At 49.5% G+C, this 18,249-nt stretch overlaps 1 protein-coding gene across 3 annotated transcripts in view; it reads left to right on the top strand.

Annotated features, from left to right (window-relative positions):
* Nucleotides 1–1,509: 1,509 nt before the first annotated feature.
* TMOD1 (tropomodulin 1) overlaps nucleotides 1,510–18,249 on the top strand; it is a 25,772-nt gene continuing 9,032 nt past the window's right edge. The window contains exons 1-4 of one of the 3 annotated variants that reach the window (XM_064405202.1): nucleotides 1,510–1,605; nucleotides 11,999–12,162; nucleotides 13,993–14,149; nucleotides 17,443–17,562. In XM_064405202.1, the coding sequence (XP_064261272.1) occupies nucleotides 12,043–12,162; nucleotides 13,993–14,149; nucleotides 17,443–17,562 (397 nt within the window). In that variant the 5' untranslated portion in view covers nucleotides 1,510–1,605; nucleotides 11,999–12,042. Of the gene's footprint in view, nucleotides 1,606–1,645; nucleotides 1,850–11,998; nucleotides 12,163–13,992; nucleotides 14,150–17,442; nucleotides 17,563–18,249 lie in introns of those variants that run through there. The other 2 variants (XM_064405203.1, XM_064405201.1) reach the window with 2 other exon arrangements.

Here is an 18,249-nt window from a genome sequence, read left to right as displayed (position 1 = left end):
CCTTGAGAGTCTTGTGTAGTTGGGTTAGTGAAACTTGGTGTCTTGTGAAAGGTGCTACAGTGTACATTACCTGCAGCATTCCTTACCGCAGTGTGTCACAGCAAACTGCTAAGACTACCGCTACCACTGATGCACTGAAAATAAATGTGCTGAGAACCTGGGTCCATATCTGGCCTGATGGAGACAGGCTGAGAGCATTCTGCGGGGACCAAGACACCTCGGATGAGGTTCTGATGCCCACAAAGCTACATCTGACAGCAGCCAGATGGGATTTTAAAAAAAGTGTATCAAATGTATCTCTGAGTGCAAAACCATTGTGGGCATGTAGAGAAGCTCAGTGGTGCCAGTGGATCAATTCCTGAGCTTCTCCCAGCTTGCATGCCCTGGAGAAAGGCACTTGGTGAACAGGTGGCAGGGAAACTGGCATCCAGGTCTGATCTTGTACCTGTCTGTCAGGCTTCTTTAGCCTGGACAAACAGGCATTTGGGTGAATTGGGTGGTTCTAAACACCCTCTTTTCTCCTGCCAGCAGCTGGGATGATGCCAGTGACTTGGGCCTGCTCGCCTCAAGGAGACATGCGCTGAGTCTGGTGCTTGGCACAGCCCCCGTTTGTATCCTTCCTTTGTCCTAGCTGGGAGCAGTATTTTCAGAGCTAACTGCAAATCTTCCTCCAAATGCCACAGGACATGGAATTTCAGTGCCAGGCAGGTCATGTAAAAAAAAAAGCCAAGTACTCTCTCATGGCATCTGGAGACATTTTTAGATGAAGGTCATCACTAGGGTTTGGGAAGTACGGGGCTAGAGAAGCATTCACATGGACTGGCCACCTCTGGTAAACCTCTCCACTCTTGGCTTGTGGCTGCTGGTGGAGACTAGACAGCAGAGCCAAGGAGCAGCTTGGGGCTGACACTTTTTGGGAGATTTGGTAAAAAATCATTAAAGGATAAATCCATGGGGCTTTGAAGTGACTCAAAGGTGACACAGGGGAAAGGAGATTTGGCAGCAATGTTAGAACTTGATACCAGAAGGGTCTCCTGGAAGGCAGCTCTCCTGGGCTGACTGCAGACTTGGAGCAGCTCTAGTGGCTGTCGCTGGATGTACGGGGCAAACTGACAGGGAGTAAAGTACGGCGCGGGATTAGTAGGTGCATAGATACAGATGGCAATTGTGGGGAAGTAGCGTTTATAAAGTGCCCATGGCTGCAGCAACAGGTCGCCAGCAGTGCTGGTAGTGGGGCCGTCCAGCCAGAGGCCTGGGGTGCCAGGACTTCCTCTGGCTGAGCCTTGCGGCTCCCTGCTCCCCCTGTCCAGTGCTGCACCACTTCTCCCGGGAAGGAGTTTTTCCAGCCGCAGTCTCAGGGTGCTTTACAGTGTCGTGGATCCCCAAGAAGATGCGTGTATAACTTGCGGGGTTTCCCAAAAAAAAGCAGTTTGCCGAAGCATCTGTGAAGGACGTTGCCACGGGACAAAAGGCAAGCTCCAGCGTGTCTGACTCGTTAAAAAGCCGGAAAGACCCTCTGGGAACAAACGCTGCTCTTGCTGCCACCCTCCGCAGCCGCCCTGGGGATGCACGGAGCGCGCTTGCCGCCGCGAGTGCGGGCGGAGGGTACGGACGGAGCAAACCGGGCCGGGCGGGGCCGGGCCGGGCGCAGCTGTTCCCGGCCGGGAGGGGCGGCGGGGCCGGCCCCGCTGAGTGACGGCCGGGCCGGGGCCGCGGCCGGGACGGACCCCCGCCCCCGGCAGCGGCGGAGCCGGCGCGGCCAGGACGAGCCGCCCGGGCTCGGCTCGGCTCGGCTCGGCTCGGCTCGGCTCGGCTCGGCTCGGCTCGGCTCGGCTCGGCGCACGGTGCGGTAAGCGGGCGAAGGGGCGGCGGGCCCGGCCCGTATCGGGGCAGAGTATTTGGCCGGCACGGACAGAAATAGCGGTCCGGGCAGCGCGCAGCAAGGGCACTGCTTGGGCGCTGGGTCGCCCTCCCTGCCTGCCTGCCTGCCGGGAGCCGTGCCGGAGGGGAGCGCTGCGCCGGGATGCGCGGAGCCGGCGGCAGGCGCTGCGGCAGCCGCGATCCCGGGCCGGGAGCGGAGGCGCTGGGATGGATGGCAGCCGGCGGCGCTCACGCGTGTCCGCGGCAAATCCCGGTGGGCATGGTGGGAGAGGGCTCTGCGCGGTGCTGAGCGGGTTGCAGAGGGCACCGAGAGTCCTTTTTTACTGTTTTCACTTGCGCTTGTAATCCAGGGACCCCTTCTAGGAGACAGTTTTCCAGAAAATGGATCGCTAGAAAGCTGTGCTGCGTTTGTAAGAGAAAAGTGGAAATTAGCAGGGGGAGAGGCTCCTTGAGGCCGTTTGTTGTGTTTGCCTTGGTCCTACTTTCTCCAGCTTGAAATAGTGACTGCCTTGAAAAGCATTGTCTATCCTAAAAGATAACCTTTCTTCGCTCAGATGGACACAGCTTCTGCTCTCACTCGTGTGCTCATCTGTTGCCCTCTGCTTTTTAAATAGTCATGGATGGTTTGTTGGGCAGAATCCACAGCCCTCTGCCTCCCTTCAGAGCCAGCTGCTCCCCCCTTATGTGGAGGTCCTTTCTACTCGCTTTACATCTTTCCTTGGATGTTGGGCCTTGAGCCACAAGTGTGTTCAGCCATGTGACTGAAGTTGGTTTTAAGAGTTTTAATTTTTTTTTTAATCCCTTTCTCATGTGTGACCTGCCAGATCATGCAGCAGTGAAGAGTGACTTCCTTAAGATTTATGCTGAGAGGTGGCACCTTTTCTCAGACTATCTGATAGAGCAAATACTGGGCAAGATTTTTGGGCATGGAACACCTACTTCAGGTTATAGTAGTGAGCTCTTTCGCCCTCTTGAAAGGAGGAGCTGGGCTACAACATGAAAGCCAAACACCACCTTGCTCGCACTGCAGCGCCCGAAGCCAAATGCCTTTTGCAGTGCTGTCTCTAGACAGCCTCTGTGCCTGTTGCCCTAATGCACACACGTCTGGGTATTCCAACAAGCACGCTGCATCACAGGCTTGCTGCTTCTCATTTCAAAGTCTCTGTTTTCCCCCGTCAGGGCTCTTCCCCCACCCCTCCTCCAGCACTGCATTGTCTTCCAGCCTGACTCATCTTGCTCTTCACACTCTTCTCAGCTGTGATGATCTGCTGCCTTTTCTCCAGATACTGTGGTTTTGGATAATATTGGAAATATGCTGCTTCCCCCTCACCCCCTTACTGTATTTGGGAAAGCCAAACAGATATGGAAATAGTCTGGTCTATCTCATTACTGATTTTCTTCCCCCTAGTTTTACTTTCATTCACCCAAAGGGCCGTTTGATTTATCTTTACAAAAGATCCTGAATTAGCCTTTTGTAAGAAGCACCAGTCCTCTGTTGCCAGATGTGTAACTCCTATTACCCAGAGCAGTGTGCTACTAAATGTAGTGTTTGCAGGTGAATTGTACTTTTCTGCATGCTGCTTCACTGTTTTTCAGGTATGTGGAGTTTTTGTGAAAGCACAGCTTGGGGGAAGGAAACTCTGATCTGCCTTCTGGTTGTTTTCCTCTGTAGCTGACAGTCATTTGCACATCATGAGCTAGGAAGACTGTCTTCACTCCTCTATCAGACAGAGACCTGTAGACAAAATGTCTTCACTTGGTAAAATTACCAGGCTCTTGGAAGAAACAGGACAGAAAGTTGTGTTCCATGGTGCTAAATGCCCCCATGTCCTTGGGCACGTGGGTGCAGCCCCACGGGAGGCTCTGTGGCTCTCTAGCCCATCCCCACCTCACAGCAGACCTCTCCTCAGATAGGAAGGCTCTGGCTTCACATGGCCTGTGTCTGCAAATCCCCAAAGATGGAGATTCCCCCACTTCATGAAGCCTTGCCTTAGAGCTGCATCACCCTCCTGGGAGGGAATTCTTCCTACTTGTTCATGGTGAATGAGATAAACTCATAACAGAGGTTATCCTGGCTCAGACCAAAGCCTGTACATCCCAGGACACTATGGCTGGCAGCAGCCTGGGGAGAAGCTTGGAAGCAAGGTTGCAGTGATGCTCCCCAGAGCTCTTGCCCATGCAGGCTCTGTGCAGCTTGCTAGCTCTCCCAGCTGGAGCTGTTCTCTTTGCGTCTGCAGTCCTTGCAGGATGGTGTGGGGGTCTTGCCTCTGTTAAGTGCCTCGTTCAGGTTTGGTGCACCCTGCATACTCACTGCTGCTGGAACAGTGCTCATTGGGCTTCTGTGTTAATTAAGCATCAGCCTGTCTGGGGCTGATTAGCTGCACCTTGGTAGGGCATTTCACTGCCATTCCCTGTGCTTCAGCCACGCTAGCAGCAGGGTGGGATTGGGATGTGCAGACATTCATGGGTTACTAACAGATGACTGTGTTAGTAGCACACTGTCCTTTGGCTCTTTGGCAGTCTGGCAGGGCTCTTTTACGACATGGCCATTGCCTGTCTGAGGATGTGAGGCACTGCTCAGTGCAAGAAAGGAGTCTTTCTGCTCTGTGTTCACAATGCACCCATCAGGCTCCCTGCAAAACCAGAGTGTGTCACAGAAACAGGGGTGTCCGTCTGAGGACTAAGAGAAACCCAGTAAGAAACCCAGGATCGCTTTCCAGAGGAGATTTTGCTGGCTGTGAAGGTTCCAAGTGGAAGGGTTCAAGTTACAGAGCAGGAACTGGGTGCAGAGTGTCACTAATGACTCAAGTGTGCCCACATGCTTTTTGCAGGGATTAGTAATTAAACAGCTCTGTGCATGCCAGGTGCATGAGAGCACCTCACCCCAAATAGGAGAACACATAACTCTGTTTACAAGTGTGTGTCTTAAAAATATGTGAAGTGGGGGAGATACAGCTGGGATGCTTTGTGTTTGGGCTTTGTTAGTTCTTGGCCTGGTCACCAAACATCCAGGCTATTTGCTGATGACAAAGACCACTTGGTGAGCGCCAGTATTGAGTTGTGTGGCTTGCAGGCTGCAGGGCTAGTGACAGCAGGAGAGCCAGGAGATACAGGCAGTTTCTGGATACTGGGTCAGGCACTGGGTGAGCTGAGAAGACTGAGGAGAGTACAAGCAGTGTGAGACTTTCCTCAGCACTAGTGGATAAAGGGAGAGGTTACTTACCTTGAGTGCAAGGAGCCTTCCCCAGTGTGTGCATCACCTCAGACAACAAGATGTTTGCTGTGGAGCTGTCAAGGATGGGAATGTCAGCTCTGACATGAGGATATCTATCCATGGGAGTAAAGCTGCATCATCAGTAAGTCTTGCCTATGGCCTATTGGACTTCACTGCTGCAGGGGTTTGGGTGGTGGTGGTAACTCCAGATAGTGTTACATGTTCTGCATGGCTGGCATGTCACTTCAAGAGTGAGAAGTCATGTGCTTTGAGAGACACAAAATGCTTTCTTCCAGATGTTTCCTTTCAAATATGAATTTCAGGATGTCTTAGATTAACAGCTACTAGTTGGGAGGAAACCTAAATCTTCCTTGGAGAAGTTTCAGTTTCCTGAAGGGACAGCAGATTTGCTGTTGGATTTGCTTGAGAGTGAGCCTCCTGCAAAGAGGCTGAGCGTGCCTCAGTCTTTCTTGTTGATGGCTGACTTGCCTGGAGCAATGAGAGTGTGTGCTCTGCTTTCCACATCTGACATGGCAGAGCTTCTCACCATCCAGAGCATCCCCTGTCTTTTCTCTGTCCACCCTCCTCGTCCAGAATTTGTGGTTTTTCTTCTTTAAAAAACATTTCCCTTTAGGCAGCACATGACTGACTGCGGTTGGGTTCCTCTGCAGTCTTCCCCTCTCCAGACTGAATAAGTCCAATTCCTTTTGCTTGTTCAGTTTGGAAAGACCTGTCTTCTATTGCAGACATCAAATAGCATTGCAGCATCCAGCTGCATGCTCAGGGGTGTTAAGCAGAGGGTCCCCTTTGGGTCTCCCACATAGGTCTCCTGGCTGGACACTTCCTAATGCATCTTGGACTCCAAACCTAGAGCAGAGTCTAGCAAAAGTCTTTTGTAGCTTTAACTAGAGTTTTCATCATCTTGTACATTCAAGGAGATGGTGTAGAGCCCAGGCAGGCCAACAGTACTTGATGCTGCAGCCTGGCTGTGTGTTTATGGCTTGTTAAAATGATGCTTTCCTTTCTGACTATAAAATGAGATCTGCTTGAAAAGGGATCTACAGAAACGTGCAGGAGCCCATTACCCTAAAGGACTGGTCTTAGGCATTTATCTTCCTTTCATTTTAAGAAGAACAATGTACATTCAAAAATAAACTTTTGAAGGTCTGTACCTCAGGTTCAGGACATGTACTCGCTAGCAAAGCCACTACAGGGCTCTGTTGTGTCTGTGAGAGAAGGGACTGTGGGGCCGAGGTGTGATGTTTGCACCTGATGTTTGCTGGGAGGAGACACGTCTGTACCAGCACAGCTGCACTGACTCCCCTTGTGGGCAGGGTCAGTCGTGGTCACAAGCACCCACCAGTGAAGACTTCTATTGTGTGTGGCTGTGTCATGACACTGGGGATGGATCCAGCTCCTCCTCTGCTCTGCTCTGATTTCCTGCTGGGTTTTGCACAATTCATATAGATTCCCATTTTTAGATGTGGTCTCAGGGGGCTGATGTGCATCTTTCCCCTTGTTGCTACTGGATCTGGCCATAATTTGTTGGTCAGTTCTTGAAACTGCAGGGAGCTGGTTATGTCTGGTTGCCCAGTGACTCAAAAAGCATAGTTGACCATGGAGTCATCAGCACCTAATTATGTTGGGGTGCAAGCTCAGGATTTGAAAATTGTCCCAGGAGGGGAGAATCAGCAGAGACTTGCTTTTTGGTGGGTTGATCTCCTTCATCTGTACATCCCCACCCTGCCTGCTCCAACATTATGTGTGTAACAGCTATCCCTCCTCCAAGTGCTTCTGGTAACCCCCACCTAGCCTTAGACCACTGTGCAAGTGCCCCAGCTCTCCTTCATTTCCTGACTGTCAGCCAGAGAAGATCTCTAGGCTGACAGACCCTTTGCACACATGTGCAGCTTCCTGAGAAATAAGGGTCTGAGTCCTGCATGAGATTTCATTAAGGTTCACCACTGGCTTTAAGGTTTGTCAGAGGACTGACCACATAAGAAGACAGTTTTTATTTAGAAAAAAGCTGGAGGTGATTTTTTCCTCTCATCTGCACAGCATGCATCTTGGATCTGCACCTGGGTGACTCACTGAGATTTAAGTGTATGCACAGAAGGTACATACTAGTTTCTCTTGAATTTATAGGAAATGGTCACTTGAGGTATGTATAGCTCCTCCATCAAAAAAAATCCCAGCCACTGGCATTTATCTTTTAAGTTATGCTGCAAGTCAAAGGAAAAAAAAAATATTATTGTAGCAGCTGTAGAGGGGATGGTTGATATTGGTTTGTTATTTTTATACTGCAAAATAGTAACTCTGGACTTTGACTCAGATTTATACTTAAGCTGTAAAAAAAAAAAAATCTCATAAATGAAGACCCTGTGTGAGTCAAGCAGGAACAGTTTTCAAGCCATCCCTCATGATATGAATTCCTGCCTTCACTGCTCCTTAAATACAGCTTTCATCCTGAAAAGACTTCAGACTTCAAACTTGGCAGTTTTTTCAAGAATCATCAATAGCTATGCTGGTCATGCTTGGCTACCTCCTTATCCCAAAACCCAAGCCCCGTGGTCTGCTTTCACATTTCAGAGCACAGGAAAGCTTTTGTGGTAGACTCATGGGCTGTCTGGGGCAGGGATGTTAATTTTTTTTCAGGCATGGCTCTCATTGTGTGGCAGAGAACACAGAATTCCTGTCCTCTGCCTTTGGTGGTTGTTGGGTGTGGCGAGGGATGCCCCAGACCCTCCCACGTGCTGAGCCTTGGGCATGGTGCTGCACGCTGCAGCCTGGGCAGACCCCCGAGCCAGGCTTGGCTTGGACTGATAACAGAATTTATCCCTGGAAAGCCCTGCACCTTTGCTGAGCTTGGTTGCTCTTTCTCCCTGCATTTTGCTGAAGGGAAGTGCTTTCTGTGCTGTCCTGCTGTTGGCATGCTGGCGCGGGAGGGTGTGCGGGGAGGCGCTGGGCTGCCCGGCCAGATGTGTCACACAACATGCACCAGATGTGTCACACAACATGCACCAGATGTGTCACACGGCATGCCCGACACAGCACCCGCGGCTTCCACTGCGACAGTTTTGTATTTTCTTCAAATTTGTCTTGCTGCTCTTCCTGTCACTTTACCCACTTCTTCCTCTCCTCATTTGTTCTTTTTCCTGGAGCTGTTGGATCACGGGGGGATAATCCAGCGGACCCTTCAACTTGGTGCTGCTCCACAGCCTTTCCGAGCAGCCTGCTGTAGCCTAAGCCCATTGCTGCCCTGCTCCTGCCCTCCCTGCTCACCCACCTGAAGAGCACAGCCAAGTACTGATGCCTGCCCTCGGCGGGTGGTGAAACAGTGGGCCCACGTGGGCAGCTTTCCCAGATGGATTCCCACCGTTTCCCTGTGCAGACGTCAGTGCTGCTCTCAGGTTTCGGCACCCCAAAAAGGTTATGGTGCTGCAGGGGGCTGTACCAGTGCAAAGCACTGTGAAAGGATTATTTCCAGTGTCATACAGGATGCTTTTCATTTTCACTTATTTTCAGCATCCATTTGTTTGCTCAGCACTTTTGAATCCTTCAGAAAGAAACTGTTCTATCGCCCTCAAGATTAGCAATGTTGTTTGGTTTGGTTTGGTTTGGTTTTCCCATATTCATGGTAAGATCAGTCTTTCCTGAAGATGACCTTTTATTATCTCCCAGCCAATTAAAGTTTTCTCCTTTAACAGTTTTAACGATTGTTGTGCATTCCAGCCTGTGTGCTGTTCAGACTTACTGAGTGCAAGTGCTTGGGCTGTCTTCCTGTGTGACTGACAAGTACTTTGAACAAAGACACCTAATATCTTGCTGTCTTTGTAGTCTATATGAATTTCAAATTTTTGAGGACTTAAAGCTGCGGCAGTGTCAGTTCTGTGCAGTATCTGCATTTTGCAATTATATTCTTTTGTGATGCCTCCCTGGTTGATCGAATGGAGAGTGATAGGGTTAATGAAAAAGAGTGAGAACTCAAGTTGTGCTGAAGGATCTTGTTGTTTAGTTTGAGCTCAGGTAAGGTGGGACCTGTGTTAAACCATGCTTGTACTCACACAAGTCAGGGAGAGCTGTTTTGTGGTGGTGGGTGTTTCAGTACTCTGTACAAATGAAAACAATCACATTTAGGCAGAATTTACCTTATCACTGGCAGTTCAAAGCCCTCTTCCTTCCATTTAGAGCAGATGGGCTGGTTTGCTTTTTCTCCCAGCACTCATTAGCAAGATAGGGTAGAAGAGGCCTGGGATGTGGAGATAAGGGAATGCCAGCGAACATACTGGTCCTGGAGGCCGTGCTGGAGGACACGGTGCTGAACGGCAGGTTCTGCAGGCAGGGGAGCAGAACAGAATGTCCTGCTGCCACGGGCAAGGCTGGTGCTCCTGTGAGCAGTCCTCCCAGTGTGCTCTCTGCAGGAGATGTGCGAGGCGCCAGCACCGTCAGGCTGCACCCGCAGGTCTGGGAGGGCACTGTGCCCCCCGACACTTCTCTCTGGGGTACATAGCAAATTAAATTCTCTCCACGGGGATTTCAGCTGCGTTTCAGCAGGCTCTGCACCTGTCTTCAACCCTCAGGGCCTTTGCTATATGCAGCCTCGGCTTCATATCTCTGCAAGATGCTTTGAAACCCGAGGCGTTTTCCAGAAGCGTTGCCTGTGTGCACTGACATCCCGTGTCTGTCCTGCCTCTCGGTGCTGACATCTCTGTCCTTCTGGAGGGAGGCAACAAGGTCACCCTGCGGGGCTGCACTCTGCTCCCAGACAGGCCCCTGCTTGCAGTCTTGCCTGCATTCCTGGGAAGGGTCTGTGGCTGCCTCTGGGAATAGTTGTCCTCGTCTAGCCAAGACAGATACTGCTCTGTGTGTGGCAGGAATTTTAAGCCACTATAGAGAATTTAGCAGCCTGGGGTGGGTTATTCTCTGCTTTTCTGCTTGCTCCTAGCTCCAGCTCCTTCCATGGCAGAATGGTCAAAACTACATATGGCACATGAATTCCAGGCTAGTTGTGGCTCATGCGCTGCAATCTAAGGCTGCAGTAGCACAGCACGTATCCAGATCCAAGTCCAGGCTGCTTTTCTAGGATCTCCTGCCTCAGTGTTCATGGGTAACTGCAGTAAAGGCTCTGCCCTTCTCTGTGCCTGCAGGAAGGGCAGGCTTGCAGGGATTGAGCTGCTGGACATGGTTCGTAGGCTGCCCGGTGTGTGGCTGCTGCCCGCCAGCCTCGCAGCACAGGGAGCCCTGCACTGAGGGCTTCAGGGCACTGGTGAAGCACTGCAGCGTGGGGTTCCTTCCCCGTCACCCAGCCAGACCCACTGAGCCCCAGTGCTTCCTCTCTGCCCTCCTGGCTGCCCTTGCCTCTGGTGCCCACAGGTTGATGGCTGCTCCTTGGAGCAAACCAGCCCAGCGAAAAGCTGATTTTCACCCTCTCAGTTCCCAGCTGAGGGAGCTTCAGGGGCTGTTTCTCCCATCAAGAAGGCACCATCTCCTCACGCTTCACCTCCTAAGTGGCGAGTGGCAGGAATGTGAGTGAGGCAGGAATTGCCATCACACTAGTGGGAACCAAACATCTGACAAGAGGACAGCTTCTAAATTTAAGGGCTTGCTGTTGAGCAAGCATGTGTGCATTACTGTGCCCTTTTGTGACCAAGCTAAAGATAATTTTCCTATCTTCAACAGCAGCTGTGTTGTAACTTGTATAAAGAAACTTCTCCACTAATGAAGAGTGATCATAAGAGCATAATCTGTCCTGAGGGGACAAGCAAAGCTGGAAAGATGTGATTCAGAATAGGGCTCTGACGTTCCACAAAGGCTGAAAAGAGACCATTTATAGAAACTCAAAAGATGTTTGGCTTCGTAAAAAACACACAGGCCTTGCTGTTATTTTTAATGTAAATGTCACTCAAAAGAATAGCAACACTTTAAGAAAAGTCACTTTAAATTATCTAGGACTCGGTATTCTCTGCAAAAAAATATAAATGTACAAGCAGTGCTGTGGAGCAGAAGGAGACTCTCAGCAAAAGAGCAGGGTTGCTTTTTTGTGTTATGCTGAGTGTACTTTTAACCCACCTGCATGTTTTAAACACACCTTTTTCTTTGCAGTCTTTTTGCTTGTCGAGGTCCAGTTACGTGCATATGATTGTGTATGGCACATTATATTAGGAGACATGGGCCAAGCCTTGGGGTCAGCAGGGATTATCCAGATAGGCCATTCTCTTCTCCTCTTGAAGGATTGGTGTAGAACGTGCAGTAGCACACAGGTCAGCTGCTTAGCTGGCAGCAGTGCAAACATGTGCTGTCCAAGGAAAGGTGGGTCACTAAATACCACGTTTAACTGGGAGCCTCCTGAACCTGAGTGGATAATACTTCCTGATCTCCTTGTGGCTTTAAAACACAGGAAGAAGTGCCATGCACTGTAGCCTCGTGGAGGTTTTCAGGGCTCAGAGGTACTCAGTGGTGCTACAAATCTGTTTTCTCATCCGGTAACAATGTTATCTGGAGTGCCATGTGCAGGGCAGTGTTACTGGGGGCTTGTAAGGACATGAGAGCTGCATGCTTCATGACCTATTGTCCTTCAAATAAATAAGTGCCTAGGATACTACATTAACATCTAGCACTGCTTGCAGAAAGACATCCCTAGCCAGGGTCCTGTACCAAGACGTTCCTCAGTCCTGTCCCATGAATCCATGTGGGGCGATGTGCTACCGGAGCTGCGCTGCTCTCGCGTCTGTGGGTAATTGTCTTCGAGTGGGACATGAAAGGGGGGCCCTGAGCAATCTTTTGGAATCAGCTATGCTTTAAGCACAAATCTCCAACTCTGGAGTGTTCAGTGTTCCCCAGCCAGGCGGGCTGCAGCGTCATGCTTCATGTGTTCAGAGTTAACACTTCTTGTTTTCATATCAGGTTCTGTTACAGCAGGAGAGTGAGACCCACGGGACTCCTCTAAGATGTCTTACAGAAAGGAGCTAGAAAAATACCGAGACCTAGATGAAGATCAGATCCTTGGAGCTCTCACAGAGGAGGAGCTCAGGAAGTTAGAGAATGAACTGGAAGAGCTGGATCCTGATGTAAGTAATTTTTAATTGAGACATTAGGTTGTGAATCTTAGTAATTGTGGGGGGAGTGGGCTGCATTAATAATCTGTATTTCAGTGGGATCCTTTGCAGAGCCTGTACTTGGAGCAAGAGTGGAAGAGACTGGCTGCAGATACACAGAAGAATATTTTGCCATTGGAAGCACAGTCTACATGTGTATCTTTGTTTCTGTTTTCCTGCCCTTTTCCCAATGTGATGAGCATCTGTGATTTGCACCAGCAATATGAGCCAGTGCTGATGCAGTGCAGTAATCCTGTGGAAAATGGATCTCTGTTTCTGAGCAGGCCACCTTGGAGGGAATGCTTTGTGGCTTGCTTGGTTTTAGGGTTTTCTGGGGTTTTTTTGGTGTTTTGGGTTTGGGTTTTTTGTAACAAACTTCAAATGTCTTGTATTTTCCTCCATTTAGGCAGAAATCCAAATCCCAGAGTTTTGCAAAGTGGGACAGTTTATTTTTAGCACCCTCCTAGCATCAGCAGGAGCTGCACATACGCAAACGTGGGGTCTGCTGGTGCCAAGCTGGTGAAAGGTTTTTGGAGACAGCTCTGTCCTGTTGCAGGGATGTGCAGAGCCAACTGGCTGGCCTCTGGCTTGCGGCAATGTTACTCGAGGAGCTTGGGCACTGCCAAGTGAGAAATTGCTCCTGCAACATGCAGTTAGTGTTTCTGGAGTAAACGATGGGTGATGTAGATTGCATCGTCAGTATTTTTAATTGTAATGCAGGAAAATATTTGAGACCTGACAAACTAGCTCCCAGGATTAAGCGTATGGGCTGATGGTTACAGCTACCTCAGAGGACAAAGAGTCAGGCAGCATTCTGTGAAAGATGAAGAAAGGTAAAATAATTATGGACATCTGTCAGTGCAGGTGTAGTCTGCTTGAAGATTGCATAGTTGCTTCTCACGGCATGAAGCCTGTGGAAGCAAGCTGTCTCCTACTCCTCCCTGCTTGTGCAATTCACACACTTCTTGCCCTCCAGGGTTGCCTGGGTATCACTGCTTCCTCATAGTAATTTTCCTTTCCAGGCTTTTCACTGATACAGATATAAATTATAATGAACTCCTTTTATCAGGGAGGCATGGAAAAATCAGTGTGTTGTTCAGCATCACCTTGGATGTCTTAAAAAGTAAATGTTGACTTCTATCCAGTAAAGCTTTAAAGAACATGCTTAGTGTCAAATCTGGGAATAGTCTTACTTACTGCATTAAGGCTGTTCTATATTTAAATATAAGCAGGTGTTTACGTGCCATATATGTCAAGCACAAACCAACTTCCCGTGGAGGCTTACGTGACTGAATAACAAGGAGGCAGCTTGGAAAAAAAGCTGGGGTTCACAGGGGCTTTGCTCTGCAACCAAGTGATCTTCTCTGTGTAGTTTTCTAATGGATCCTGAAAGGCAGAAGAGACCACCACAACTCTCTGATCTGCTCTGTGAAAGAGAGCAGAGAATGAGATTTAACTGAACTGATTCTTGTTGGGACACATGGAGCAATGTGGGCACTTGGACAGACTCATATAGTGGGGGGAAGGTGGCTGAGAGCTTCCAGGAAGAAAGGACCGGAGCTGATGTTGCAGAGAGACAGCTACTGGGCAGCATCTGAAACTGAAGGGGGGAAGGAGCATCACATGTCTTGGATGATGTGGGAATCAGTGGGGCTGGATGAAGATAACCTTTGACACAAGGAGAAGCAAATTGTCCAGCACTGTGGAAGAAGGGTGGTGCAATGAGGGCAGTGTAGAGGGAAGAGTGACAGATGGGGATTGTAGCCTGCAGAGATAACCCATGTTTCTCCCCTCCATTTCTAGAATGCACTTTTGCCAGCCGGGCTCAGGCAGCGGGATCAGACGCAAAAGCCACCAACTGGCCCATTCAAAAGGGAGGAGCTCATGGCCCACCTAGAAAAGCAGGCAAAGGACATTAAAGACAGAGAAGACTTGGTTCCTTTCACGGGCGAAAAGAGAGGTATGGCCATCCCTTGCACCACACTGGGTGCATCACAATGGAGCCATAGTGGGTGCACTGCAGAAGGGTTATGTCTGAGCTGTGTTGATAAAACTTCTTTTTGACGCTACTGCGGTGGTGAATCTGCTCTCTCTGCTGCCTAGCCCCAGCCCAGGGGGTGCTAAACTGGGGTGTGCCCAAGAGGCCCCTGTGCTGGCTGATTTGGGCACCACCTGATATGTTGTTAAATGCTGGACAGAAGTTGTACCGCTATGCAGCCTTCTCCCATCCCCATGCCACTGCATCTGTATCAGGTTCTGGGAAAGAAATCATCTTCTGTCCTCTCCTGTTCCACCTTGCCCTGTTCTCCTGTGAGCTGCTCATGTTAAGCTCCACGTTTCACTGTTGCCTTTCACACTCCATTTTGATTCTGTGAGCTTCTCACCGTAAAGAAACTCCACAGCTCTCTGCAGCTATGATGAGGCCCAGCAGTTCCCATCTAGTTTTCACAGTCTCTTGACAACTCCACCCTTATTTCCCAGTCTCCTGCAGGTTGCTTGTTTGTGTCTTCCTGCGCTATACCCTGCAGCGGCTGCTGCACTCCTGCTCTGCACGGCCCTGAGGGCTGTGAGCAGGGGTTTTTCTCTGTCTCGTTTCTTTTTCTCTGCTTCTGGCATCTTTTGCTGTTTTTCTCATATATGACCCATTATCCAAGTGACTTTCCTGTTCCCGTTAGAACTCCAAATATCATCTGACATGGGACACGGTCTGGTCAGTCCTTGCCTCTGCATTCCAGGAGCTTCTCAGCAGCTTCTCTCAGCTGTTGTGTCTCCCTCTGTACTGTGATCCCCCCCTGCAGCATTAGCACTACTCATGCTAATGGTTGTCCTGTATGAATAAAAAGTGCATGAAAATGTGGGCCTATGAACATCTTTCCTAACTGAAGGTCTTTCTGAAAGATGCCTCCTTACTGACCGACATGGCTCTCTTGAAAACAGCTTGTGGGAAATCTGTTCATTTAATAAAATCTGAGGTGGTATTTTTAGATTTAAAAAAAAAAAAGTAAAAAAAGTAGTCCTTGAGAGAAATAAATGAGTAAATTGACTGCTATCAGGAAGAGTGGTTTGATACCTTTCAGATGTGCCCCAGTCCAGTGTTGCTTACCCACCTGGCTAGGCCATAAGGTAGAAGCAGTGTTCTGCAGGAGGCAGAATTATTTCAAGCATTTTGAGTCTGTAGCATCATACTTCAGTCTGTTGTGATCTCATATTTTCATTTGTAACACGCTGTTGAGAGGAGACACTACTTACATTGACTGTGAGCCAGAGATGGTAAATTACATATTCATAGCTGTGATGAAGCTGTAAATAAATCACCACGTTTGCAGTTTGGAGGGTGATTTACTAGTTGGCCATGGGAGGTGCTGTCCTTGTCCGTGCTGCTGGGCAGGGAGGGAGCTGGGGTGTGCAGACGTACTGTGTTGTGACATAAAATGTCATGCATTGTCTTCATCATATGTGCACCGTTTAACTTAAAGTTCCATCTTGTAACAAAGCATAACTGAAATACAAAACTTTCTAAAACTTAGAAATTGACTGAAGTTAGGTAACCAAAATTAAACTAGAATTAAAGCCCAGAAATTCTGGTGTCATTGAGGTGTCCGAAGGAGTTACTGCAAGACAGCAGAATTAAGTTAGCCCTGTTTCTCTTGTTGCAGAAGGTACATACAGCTTGCCCAGCCATGCATCTGGTGGGACAGGGGTTCCAGATCTCCACACCAAGCCAGGGCAGACATTTTGCTGCTGAGTACCAGAAGGTGCCTGGCTGTGCAGGCACATGACACTCTGCCTATTTTTGCAAGGGCAGCTGTGTCCCAGGAGGCAGATTCCTGCTCTCTGTCAGAGTGGCAGCGTGCAGGCAGAGCACAGGAGCAAAAGGCTGTTTATGGCAGCCTCCATTTTGCCCCAGGGGACCCTGAGGTGCAGTTGCTTCTTCCTTGAGGCTAAATTTAGCCCCTTTCTGCATATCCCTGAGCAGCAGGATTGTTTCTCCCTTCTGGTGCCACTGACTCTGGTTTCAGAGAGGTGACAAAAATAGTCCTGGCTGGCATGCTAGGCCAGACCTTTTGCAGCCACTATCTCTGCAGTGATCCAAGACTATTTTAGGGGAGGGGACTGCTCCAAAATGTTCCCAGAGCCCTCCTCCCCCTGTCCCAGCAATGCTGGATTTACTCAGCAGACTGCTCCCTGCTGTGGAGTGTTAAAACATCACAAGCCTCTCTCTTTTCTTTTGGGCTGTCAGAGGTGGATGTGAAATGCCATGCGGTGAAATCCCACACCTACCCATTCTGCCTCTGAGGAGGATCTGCTGCCCATTGCAGCATGAGCAGTAAGGAGCTGGGAGCAGCTGTGCAGGGCCATCAGCCCTGTCACTCTCCCATTCCTCCTGGGATGCAGCCAGCCCCGGCAGAGAAGGCATTGTGGCTTGCCCAGGATTGCCACAAGCAATGGGGTGGGGACTGGCAGGGAGCACTGCCTTCAAAGCTCCAGCCTCCTGTCCATGCAGACACCCCCCTTAGGAAAAGGCCATAAGCAAGCAGCTAAGACAACAGGTTTGCATTACCAGCTGGACCTGTGGATTTGCACCTTTGAATCGTAGGGAATAGCTCTGGTTTTTGGCCTCTTGCTGTCCAGAGAGATAAAGCACAGGGATCTCCATCTGGCATGCTCTTTGCAATAGGGTTGAGCTATTTGGGCAGCTGCCCTAAGCCTGCTCCTCCTTGCATCCCATGTGTTCACTGAAGTGCTGTCTCTACTTGCTCCTTTCCACCACCTCCTTTCCACCACCTCCTTTCCACCCTCTTTTGACCAATGTGCCATCTGCCTTGCCAACATGCACAACAGCAAGAGGTGTCTCAGTGGCAGGACTGATCCTGCACAGTGCTGGGTACAGGCCCCTCTTGAGTGCTGGCAAACCTTCACCCCTTTTGTGCAGCCTCCAGAGAGGTGAGGACCTGCAGGGTCAGGCTGTGCATGCCTTTCCGAGTGCCGGGCTATGAACAGCCATGATCCTGTACCAATGTGCTGTTGGATTTCTGTGGATGCTGCCCTGCTGGAAGGGCTGAGCCCATTCGCAGCGCAGCAGGACTCAGACCAAGCTGATGGAAAGGGATTCAGTTTCTCTTCTGATTTTTCTCTTGTGCCCCCTCTGTCCTTTCTACTTTTCAAATCTCACAACATGGAAATGCATCTGCAAGAGTAGCTGTGAACTGGGTGCTGTAGCTTATACCGAGTGACCTCGTTTTGCATTTATAGGAAAAGCTTGGATTCCCAAGCAGAAGCCGATGGATCCCGTTTTGGAAAGTGTGACTCTGGAGCCGGAACTGGAGGAAGCCCTTGCTAATGCTTCTGATGCAGAACTCTGTGACATTGCTGGTAAAATAATTTCACAGTAATCAGGGGTGAACATTGTTCAACTTCTGGGGTTTATTTTGTTCTTTTGTGGGAAATGAGCTATTGCACTTTTTGCTGTTTCTCTACAGGCTGTCAGTTCTGACAGAATTTATTTATTTCTTTAAAAAAATTACTCTAAGCCTATGTGATTTAATCAAGAGTGTGGACCAAAGCTGAGCAGGGGGAAGAAGGGTTTATCTATGGAACAGTGTGTGGTTTGATCTCTTCCTTTGTCTCTGCCACTGACTGTTGCTAATTCCAGCCTGTACATTCAACTTTCTTCACACCAAATCTTAGGAAACAGTCAAGCAGACCCAGTGGATTTCTTGTGCAACCTGTTAAAGGCTCTGCCTAGAGGTTATAGAGGCCTTTCAGTGGACACTCAGGCCTGGTGGTTGTTAAGAAGCTTTTCCAACATATTTTAAGTGTTAGATTTGTTGTGGTTTGTGTGGTCAGGCAGTCAGATGACAACACTGGTATGTTGCTGAAGGCCATAGTGTGGACTTACCTCTGTGCTTGGGATAGGGCATGCCTTGGCCAAAGGAGCACATGGACACCCCATGATGCCTTATGAAGCTGACATGTGCTCTGCTGGTCCAGCAGCAGTGAATATTTCAGTGATACTGGCTTCTTCCAGTTCTGTCTCCTTCAGGTTTCCATACTCCCTAG

Source organism: Passer domesticus, chromosome Z (assembly GCF_036417665.1).
Source record: "Passer domesticus isolate bPasDom1 chromosome Z, bPasDom1.hap1, whole genome shotgun sequence".
Classification (NCBI taxonomy): Eukaryota; Metazoa; Chordata; class Aves; order Passeriformes; family Passeridae; genus Passer; species Passer domesticus.
The sequence above is the reverse complement of the archived record's forward strand: the minus strand, read 5'-3'. Positions and strand labels throughout refer to the sequence as shown.